This window comes from Panthera onca, chromosome E2, assembly GCF_046562875.1.
Source record: "Panthera onca isolate mPanOnc1 chromosome E2, mPanOnc1 haplotype 2, whole genome shotgun sequence".
Lineage (NCBI taxonomy): Eukaryota > Metazoa > Chordata > Mammalia > Carnivora > Felidae > Panthera > Panthera onca.
Window position 1 is genome coordinate 18190737 of NC_138353.1, and position 10495 is coordinate 18201231.

A 10495-nucleotide genomic window follows, 5' to 3' on the forward strand; every position below is an offset into this window, starting at 1 on the left:
AGGTGGCATTGCATTGTCTTCTAGCTTCCATCATTTCTTTTTTTTTTTTTTTCCTATCATTTTTTTTTTTTTTTTTTTAACGTTTATTTATTTTTGAGACAGAGAGAGACAGAACATGAACAGGGGAGGGTCAGAGAGAGAGGGAGACACAGAATCTGAAACAGGCTCCAGGCTCTGAGCTGTCAGCACAGAGCCCGACGCGGGGCTCGAACTCACGGACCGTGAGATCATGACCTGAGCTGAAGTCGGACGCTTAACCGACAAGCCACCCAGGCGCCCCACCTATCATTTCTTTTTAAAAGTCAGTGTAGGGTCTTAGGATTATCACTTTCAAAGTTTGTATCTTTTTCTTCTCTGGCCATTTAAAAACATTTTTTTAATTTTTTAAAATTTATTTTTGAGAGAGAGAGAGAGAGAGAGAGCATGAGCCAGGGAGGGGCAGAGAGAGAGACAGAGACACAGAATCCGAAGCAGGATCCAGGCTCCAGGCTCCAGGCTCCAGGCTCCGGGCTGTCAGCACAGAGCCCAACGTGGGGCTCGAACTCATGAGCTGTGAGATCATGACCTGAGCCGAAATCAGACGCCCGGCCGACTGAGCCACCCAGGTGCCCTTTCTCTGGCCATCTTTATTATTTCTTCTTTGCTTTTCAGCAGTGTTTTCCTATAAAGTTCCTGGGTGTTGCTCCATTTATATTTACCCTGTATGGGATTTGAAGGCCATCTTGAATTTGTTGCTTGATGTTTATTTGTCAGTTTTGGAAAGTTTTCATTCAGTACCTTAAAATATTACTTATGTGCCTCTCACTCCTTTGCTTCTGAGTCTCCATTTACATGAATATTAGAACTTTTCGCTATGTCTTATATATGTCTTGCACTTTTTTTTTTTTGTATACTTCAGTATAGATATTTTTCTGTGGTCCCATCTTTCATTTCCCTGATCTTCTTTTCTGTTGTGTTTAATAGATTGCTAACCTTTCTAGAGAATCCTCAGTTTCACAAATTTCATTTTTTAGTTCTAATATTTCCATTTGATTCTTTTCTACCGGTTCAAAATCCTCTTCTTGTCCTCTCCTGAACATATTAATCATGGTTATCTTAAAATCTATAGTTGTTATTAGTAAGAGTGTTGATCTAAGCTTCTCGGTTGTAGTAGTAAGCGGAAACCCCACCCACATTATTAAAGAATCGCAGGGAATCTGGATTCTCATGTGAAATCTCTTGGCTTTTACATGTTGGCCACTGATTTAAATACCCAACCCCCTCCACCGGGGAGGCCAATTAAAACATTTATTCAGGCTGTATCCAGTCAGTCTGTTACTTCTCACCTAGACCATGCGAAAATCGGAAGTGGGCTATCTCACGGTGGCCCCATATCCCCGCTTACGTGTTTAGAAAAGATCCCCTGGGCTGAGGAGACAGAGAGGGAGAGAGCTGGAGGGGAAACAACACAAGTATGACTGTTAATGTGTCTCAGATAGAGGGATTTTAGAAGGTCCTGGGGAGCAGACAGAAACTCTGAATGGTTTTATAGATCTGAGAACAGAGGAGATGTGTGGCCCACTCCTGTGGTGAAGGTGGTGGTGAGATGGGTGTAGAAGCAGCAGTTCCAGAGTCGAAGCGTACAGCTTATGCCAAACACAGCCTGTAGAGGTCTCCACATGGGACAGGGACATGACTGAGAGAGCCCCCGGTCATAAGGAGCCAGGTAGAGGAAGGCAGGATGTCTTAGCAAAGACTTGGATGAAACTTTGACCTCACCCACTCACCACTCTCCTCCTTGTCCACTGCTCCTTAGCCTCTCTGGCCTCTACACCTTTTAAATATGGCAGCCATGTCAGGGTCTAGCCATCTCTTGGGAATATTCTTCCTTCAGATATCCACATGGCCCTTTATGTCAATTTATTCAGGTGTTTGTGCACCTTCACCTCCTCGGTGAGTGTTCAGACAGGCCTGACCAACCTCCTTGAGCTCGCGCTCACGTCCATCTCCTCACTTTCTATGCCCATTTCCCTGCTTTACTCTTCACTTGATCTCAGCCAAAAGGCCGAGAAGCGATCCCCTGCTTTACTCTTATCTTTAGTGATTATTAGTCCTCATTATCTGAGGGTTCCATAATTGTGAATTCACCTGCTCGCTAAAATTTATTTGTAGCCCCAGGTCAACCCCCACAGTGGTTCCAAAGTCATTTGTGGACATGCAAAGAGGAGTGAAACAGTCGAATCACTTACTGCACATTCCCAGCTGAGGTTGAACAGGGAGACACTGCCTTCTGGTTTCAGCTATCATACTATTAACAAGTATCCTTTTCATGGTCTGCTTAGTGCCACTTTTTTTGTTGTTGTTGCATTTTTGTACTTTTTGTTGATGATTTCACTATTTAAAATGGCTCCCAGGCAGTGCTGACATGTCAGCCAGTGTCCCTAAGCACAAGAAGGCTGTGACATGTCTTGTCAAGAAAACACGTGTGTTAGAGAAGCATTGTTCAGGCATGAGTTAATAGTGCTGTTGTGTACAAGTTCATTGTTAATTAATTAACAATATATATTAACTAAGAGGCCGTTAAACCAAAATATACATATAGCAAAGTTATATGGTGAGCAGTTGACAGAAAATGTTATGACCAAAGGCTCATAGGACCTTGCTTAAGTCTGTATGTCTCCTACAAACAATGTTCAGTATTTGCGAATTCAGCGACTTTATAGAACATAACCGCCATGAATAAGAGAATCTACTGTATCTGGTATTGTGTATTATATATTTGTTTATTATCTGTCTGTTCCACTAGAAGGTAAGTCCAAGAGGGAAGAGGCTTTGTCTAACCTGTTTGGGGCTGTGATTAGAATAAGGCACATGGGAGGCATTCAGGAAACTTGTGAAATGAGTGAGCAATGGCATATCAAGCCTGCACGATAACTGTTTTTAATTTCAGTGCTGAGAAGGAGTTTAGGAAAGGGTTTGGAAAGGAGACCACTGAGAAAAATATTTGCTTGTTTAAGATGAGTTGAATCATGCAGATATCTGTGGCAAGAGTCTGGGACCAGCACATGCAAAGGTCCCGAGGCAGGAGCCCTTTGCTTGCCTGATGTTTTCAGAAGGTGGCAGGGAGGCCAGCATGTCTGGGGAGGAGAGGCTGGGGGAGAGGGGTAGGAAATGAGAATGGTAACCAGACAGAATTTATTCACCTCTCCACCCCCTGCACTAAGAATTGTGTACAGAACATAGTAGGTGTTCAGGAAAAATGTGTTGAACGTTCACATGTGACACGTTAATGCCAAAGCAGGGAATGGTAGAGAAAATCCTGAATAGACAAATTAAGTTTCCTCCTATCCCAGCAGAGTGGAGGGCTTGGAATAGATATTAGATAGAGTTGTTAAACTGTCACCAGTCAAATGGGGATTGTGACCTCACATAGCCATGAGGTGAGCTACGATTCAGCCTGCTGCCGAGGGCCGGCCTGGGTTTCATGGGTGACTTCACAATGGCCAGAGTGGTGCCCTGCCCACCGCCACAGTCCCAGTCCACCATGCTAACCACCCTGTGGCTGCTGCTCAGCTTTGCTGTCCCCTTGCCAGGGTTCTATGTCTCCTTCAGCTGTCCCAACGAGAAACAATGCCAAAGAGCCCTCCTCTCGGACAATGACGTCTTCTTGCCCTGCAACTCTTCTGGGTCACAGTGGTACTTCTTCCTGCAAGACGGGACCAGCTGGTCCCACACACTCTCCAGTGCTTCCAACATAGAAATCATACCTGACAGCGGCGTTCTCATTCGGAGTCCGTTGCCCTCCCAGACGGGTTTCTACCACTGCCAGGACAAGGACGGCCTCCAAGTGGTACAGTATGAGATTGACTTCCAGGATGTCAGCACCCTGCACATAACACACAAGGGACTGGGTCAGAAGCCCCTGCGGAACGAGAGCCTGAGTCTGGGTGGCAAAGGGATCGTCTTCACCCGCTGGGAGCCCTGGCAGGACTGTAACCGCTGTGGGGGGCTGGGCGAGCGGAAACGCCTGGGGTACTGCTACATCGAGGAGCCCCTGCAGGAACCCATGCCCTGCTGGCTGTATCTGGGAGGTAGGAAGGTGTGGTCCAGCCGCATGCGGCCCGAGATGCAGGTGGACGCCTGCCACGTCCCGTGCACGGCACTGACGTCGGATTACGTCCCCTTTGACAACTTTGAGATCACTGAGGAGTCGGGATCCGTGTGGCTCACCTGCCCCCTGGGATCTGTCTACAGGTGATGGAGACAGGCACCAGCCCTGCCCTTGGCTCCTAGCCAGGGCCCCCAGGCTGGGAGCCTTCATGATGAATTCCTGCAGAGGGGAGGGGGCCCACATGGTCAGCTTGCTCTCTGCTGGCCTCTTCCGATGTGCCTTTGGTAAGAGCCCCCTGGCTCCCACACACAATTGAGTCACACAGGTAGAACAGGACCACTGACCCTTCAGGAGGGCTTGGCTGATTCTGTGGCCGCTCCTGTGGTCGGCCATGCTGTGGATGTGGCACTCATCAGACACCCCTGCGGAAGCCCCCAGCCTGGGGGTGGGGGTGGGGGGTGGACAGCCTGGGGTGGTCAGGGCTGGGATGGGAGAAGCCCACGTGAGTAATGAGGCTATGCCGGGGGAAGCTCAGAATGCTGTGGGACCCTGAGACCTCTGCTCATTGGGGAGGATCAGAGAGCCCCGAGGAGAGGAGGCTGCCCCGGGAGGGTACCCATCAGGGTCTGCCTCGCAGAACGCACACTCATGTTCTTGTATTCCTGCCTGGAGCCCCTGGGAAATCTCCCCTTGGCCTGTCTTCCCTAAGCCGCCCGCGCTGATGACCCCAGTGAGAAGAATTACAACCACTCACAGCCCTGCACTTTGGCCACGGGCTGCATCCCAGCCCCAGAGCCAGAGCCATGGGCCCCAGAGGGGCCATTTACAGATGAGGAAGCTGCAGCTCTCAGAAGGCACAGTCCTTGCCCGGGGGGGTATCCACGGTGGCCCTAAATCCTGCAAGCTTGGCTGTAGAGTCCCTGTGCCCTCCAGCCCCGCGTGCCAGGGATGGCCCCTCCCTTGAAAGGTGGGGGCCCCAGCAACCCCTTGGGGCCTCTGTAGCCACAGGCTCTGTCAGTGTGAACCCTGCCACCTCCATCTGGTTTGCTTTCCCTTGTTCCAGCTGTGACCTCTGACCTCTTCTCCTTCTCACCCTGTCTCCATGGTGTCCCTTCCTCCTTTTCCCCTCCTCCTTTAAGTATAAAAGTAACAGCTACTCCCTACAACCCTCCCCCGCCACCCAGTTCAGAAGTGCAGGAAAGGGCACAGGAGCCTCTCCTCTTACCTGGACTGGGCCACCCACTCCACACCGCTTGCCAGACAAGGGGTTCCTGGCTGCCAGTCGCTGGGGACCTGAGATAAGAATCAAGGGAGGTCCCCAGAGGCTTTAGGAGTTGCCGGGTCTCAAGGGAGCCGAGTAGAGTGGCATTTCCTGTGAGGTTTACATCTTGGACTCTGGATTCATCCAGACCTGGGCTCCAATCCCAGCTCTGCCGCTTTTCCAGCTGTGTGACTTTGGGCCTGTGGTGTCGCTCTGGGCCTCAGTCTCCCTGTCTGTAGAATGCGGGTTGCATTCATTTCCTAAGGCTGTCACAACACAGTACCACACACTGGGTGGCTTACAACAATGTAAATGTATTCTCTTGCAGTTCTGGAGGCCAGAAGTCCAAAGCCAAGGCATCACCAGGGCCACGTGCCCTATGAGATGCTGGGTGGAATCTGTCCTGCCTCTGCCTAGCTCCTGGGAGTGGCAGGCAATCCTTGGCCTTCCTTGGCTTGTTGCTGCAGCCCCCCGCACCCCCCCATCTGTCCCTGTCATCACTCGGCATTTTCCCTGTGTGTTTGGGTCTGTGTCTCTTCTCCCTTTCTTTTTTTAAAATTTATTTAATGTTTATTTTTGAGAGAGAGAGACAGAGTGTGAGTGGGGGAGAGACAGAGAGAGAGGGGGACGCAGAATCCGAAGCAGGCTCCAGGCTGTCAGTCGGCAGAGAGCCCAACGCGGGGCCCGAACTCATGAACTGCAAGATCATGACCTGAGCCAAAGTCGGACGCTTACCCCACTGAGCCACCCAGGCGCCCCTCTTCTCCCTTTCTCAAAAGGACACAGGTTGTATTGCATTTAGGGTCCAGGGATTTACTCCAGTCTGACCTCGTCTTCACTAATTACATCTGCAACACCCCAATTTCCAAAGAAGGTCACGTCCTGAGGTTTAGAACACGAATTTGGGGAGGACACGATCCACCTCAGTGCAGAGGTCTTGGTGGGCCCGGCCTCTCGGGCTCATTGTGATGTCTAAGGGGCAACTGCCTGTCCAGACGCAAAGCCCCACCCTCTAGTGGGTGTTCGTTTTCGCTTGCATGATGACTGGCCCTGTCAGTGCCGTCTGTTGGGTCTCCTTTCTGTTCTTCGTTCACGACGGGCTGAGAAGTTGCCAGCACTGAAAGGAGATGAGGGAGCCAGCCCTGTGTGCCGAGGCACAGCCCTCCAGGCAGAGGGAACAGCCAGGGCAATGGCCCTGAGGCAGGAAGGTGCATGCTGGAGGACCACCTAGGAGGCCAATGTGGCTGGGGCAGCTTAAGTGAGAGACAGAGTGGGGAAAATGAGGCCCGGCCAGGAAAGCGGGGGGGGGGGGGGGGGGGGGGGCAGTGGGGGGTGCGTTCTTGCTGATTCCTCCAAGTAACCCTCAGAGGCAGGTATAGTCACACCCCCCGGTTTTCAGATGAGCAATGGGAGGCTTGAAGAGCTAGAGGCATTTTCCTGTCGCAGATTGAGTGGGGGTGGGGCTCTGAGCTCCCCGACACCTGTCCCCACCTTCCCCCTGCTCTGTAGCACTCTTGGAGGGCATGCCCTGTGCGCTGTTCCCCAGGGAGGAGGGCGCCGCGGTCCCCATCTCCTCTCAGACACCAGTCCCCCACGTACCCCCCGGGGCCACAGCAGCTGACCTTGTCCTCCTTTGCAGGCCCATCCTCTGGGAAGCCGACAACATCCCCCTGACCTGGCAGAGCCAGCTCTCCAGCCAGGACTTGGACACCATTCTGGAACCTTCCAACGGCGGCAAGCAACTGCGGGTCTTCCAGCCGGCCATTTACAAGTGCTTCGTGCAGCAGGAGCTCATGGCCCGGTTCAACCCCGTGCCCTTTCTAGGCACGGCGGAGACTCTCAGGGAAGAGGAAGGCGGGCCACACCGGGGGAAAGGGAAGACCCAGGAGGGGAAGGCCAGCTCCATCCTCAAGGGGCTCAAGTTGCTGCTGCTGCTGGGCATGGTCCTGGGCCTGCTGGGGGTGCTGCTCAAGATCTTCCACCCTTCCCAGGGCAAAAGCAGTGACCAGGTGCTGCTGGTGAAATGAAGCAAGCCCTCTGTGCCCAGGACACTTGGCCTCCTGTGTCTCCATCACTTTAACTGTCCTTCCCAAGGCACTTCCGGGGGGGGGGGGGGCGGAGGCGGTGCCCGCAGGTGCAGAACAGGCCCATGGCCGCAGCGAAGGCTGATGAGCTCTTCCCTGTTCCAGGTCCTGCTCTGTTAACCCCTTAGCAATCCCCGTCCCGCAGATGAGGAAACTGAGGCAACTACTGTCCAGTAATTGGAAGGTGGGGGGTGGGGGCGCTCCAGTTTGAGCTCAGGTTGCCTGGCTCAAGTCTTGTGTTCTTCACGGGGAGGACGGGAGAGATGGAACTCACCATTTTCAGGGCAAGTCTCTGGGAGTTGGTAAACTGTAGCCACCTTAGGCAGCTTATTGCATTCCCCCGAGGACAAGGGCTGAGACAGGATGGGAGAGGGTGGCGGGGGGGGGGGGGTCACACCCCGACCTGCAGATCCGCACTGGGCTCTGCCTTTCCTTGGTCGTCCTTGCCCCGCACTCCCTCAGATGTGCTGAGGGCTTTCAGGCTTAGCCATATCTGTCCGAGGCAGAGGGTGTTCCCAGGGTCATAGCCCCGGGCCGCCGGACCTGTGTCACCCCTCCTGGCTCTTGCAGTGGAGAGAGAGCCCCAAGAAGGAGAGACAGACCCGTTCTACCAGGACAAGGCGCCAGGCCTGGCCCAGCTGACCCACGGGAGTCACCAAGCCTAGTTGTTCCCAGAAATTATATACACTGTTCCGCAGAGTGCAAGAGTGAGAAATAAAATATTAATGCCTCGTAAAACTCGTTGCCCTGATATCCCACTGGACAGATCTGAAACTTCTAGAACAGAGCTTCTGCCCCTGAGCAGAGGGCAGAGCTCACTCCTCGCTTACCAGGCACTGTTGCCAAAACACTTAAGGCTTCACACGGTGCCCACAGACGCAAAGGTTCCTGCAGAATCGGGAGGACATTCGTGGAGAACTAAACAGGGTCCGTTGGGAAACGGAGGCAGAGAATAATGATGACAGTAATGGCAAATATTTGTGAACTTCCTGGCATGATCAGAACTCACACCCTTCATGAACTTTATGTCCTCACAGCCACCCATGAGGCTGGGGTTCCTCCGAACCTTGTTTTGAAATAGTTTTTTAACATTTATTTATTTTTGAGAGACAGAGAGAGACCGAGTTCGAGCGGGGGAGGGGCAGAGAGAGAGGGAGACCCAGAATCCGAGGCAGGCTCCAGGCCCCGAGCTGTCAGCACAGAGCCCCACACGGGGCTCGAACCCACGAACTGTGAGAGCATGACCTGAGCCGAAGTCGGACGCTTAACCCACGGAGCCACCCAGGCGCCTCCAAACCTTGTTTTGTAGTTGAAGACATCAAGGCACAGAGGGCTCAAGCACCCTGCCTGAGGTCACACAGCAAACTTGAGATGGGGCCAGCAACGGGAGAGTGAAGGAAGACCTTGGGGCCCTCCGACCAGCTCCCCAGAACCCCCGGTTTCCTGCACCCGCGGCAGCACATAGCGCGGTAGCCGGGGGTGGAACAGCCAACGCCAAGCACAGGCTGCCCCCAGGCCTGAGGACCACAGTCCACAGCCAAGGCAGTCCACATCCCCCGGTGGCAGGCAGACACTAAGGTGACCCCCGTGATTTTCACCTCCTGGTGTCCACGCTTTGTGGGGTTCCCCTTCCCGTCCAGTGTGGATGGCACCGGTGACTTGCTTCTAACCACATTCATATTCATATTCTTACTGTTAAGGGGTCAGAATGTCACCCCTGGATGAGGTTACGTTGTATGAGACTCTGTCTTAGCCTCCCGGATGCAGAGAGAGGCTCGCTGGCCGGATGAGGTCAGCAGCCATGGCACGGAAGCCCGCTTGGTGCGAACCGTGAGCGGCCTCTAGGAGCCACAAGTAGTCTTTAGGACCTGAGGTGACAGCCCGGGCCTCAGTCACACGGCCCCCAGGAAATAAACTCTGCCAACAATTTGAGTAAGGCCGGAGGCAGGTTCTTCCGTCGAGCATCCTGATGAGAACACAGCCTGACCAACACTTGGACTGAGCAGAGGACCCCAGGGAGCCGCATCCAGACTCCTGACCCCTGGACACTGGGCTATCATGCACGTGTGTGGTTTTAAGCCACTTAGTGTACCGCCATTTGTTATGCAGCGGTAGGCAACAAACGCCCCCCCCCCCCATAAACCCCGGTCCCCCTGAGGTCCCCTGCAGCTTCAGCGGTGACGCAGACAGTTGCCTCCCCTCAGGAGCCAGGCCGGCAGCTGGGCAGCTGGTGCCCCCGGGAGCAATCCTTACCCAAGAGGGATGGCGGTGGGAGCCACAAGTCCGGGGCACATCCAACACCTTCCCTCAGGCTCTTCAGTGACACTGACCTTCAGGTGGGCACAGCGGCAACCGGCCCATCTACGCCTGTTCATCAGGTGGGCCCCTCTCGGGCCTTGCTCTCCCTCACTTCCGCATCCCCAGATTAGATTCGGCAAGTATTTTCTCAGCCACATGTTCCCCTCTTGTCTCCTGGGACATGGACGTTAGACCTGCTGCTGTCCCACGGGTCCCTGAGGCTGTTGATTCCCCACCGCCCCCCCCCCCCACATCGTCTCGTCTCTTCAGGTCGGAGAACGTCTGTTGATCAAGTTTGCTGTCACCTCCCTGGGTCCTCTCTGCTGGGTTCTTCCGTCCGTCCAGTGAGCCTTTTCCTTTGGCTAAAGTATTTTTTGGTTCTCAAATTTCCATCTAGTTGTTCAGACCTCCTAGCTCCTTGCTGATACTTTCTTTTTAACAAGAATTTCTTTTTTAATGTTTGCTTTTGAGAGAGAGACAGAGCATGAGCAGGGGAGGGGCAGAGAGAGAGAGGGAGACAGAGAATTGAAGCAGGCTCCGGACTCCAAGCTGTCAGTACAGAGCCCGACGTGGGGCTCAAACCCACGAACGATGAGATCATGGCAGAAGTAATCCAAGTCACTTCTAAGCTAGAGCACTTAATTCCAGAGCAAAATACTCTGGAGTCCTCTTTCGTCTGTGCAGAACCCATAGCCCTTGAGATGGAGGGTGTTCTGCCAGCCCGGGTCGAGGTATGAGCAGAGTTCCAGCTGACCCACAATA

At 53.3% G+C, this 10495-nt stretch overlaps 1 protein-coding gene across 1 annotated transcript; it reads left to right on the top strand.

Annotated features, from left to right (window-relative positions):
* Positions 1-3234: 3234 nt before the first annotated feature.
* On the top strand, positions 3235-7400 carry LOC132691002 (protein FAM187B-like). The gene is made up of 2 exons (XM_060652187.3): positions 3235-4233; positions 6991-7400. The coding sequence occupies exons 1-2, from the start codon at positions 3464-3466 to the stop codon at positions 7376-7378; spliced, it is 1158 nt and encodes a 385-aa protein (XP_060508170.2). The 5' UTR covers positions 3235-3463; the 3' UTR covers positions 7379-7400.
* Positions 7401-10495: the final 3095 nt, after the last annotated feature.

Excerpts from the sequence above, each read along its gene's own strand:
- LOC132691002 (XM_060652187.3), top strand. The coding sequence starts at position 3,464 with ATGGGTGACTTCACAATGGCCAGAGTGGTGCCCTGCCCACCGCCACAG. Across the intron at positions 4,234-6,990 it reads CCCCTGGGATCTGTCTACAG|GCCCATCCTCTGGGAAGCCG; the intron begins GTGATGGAGACA and ends CCTCCTTTGCAG.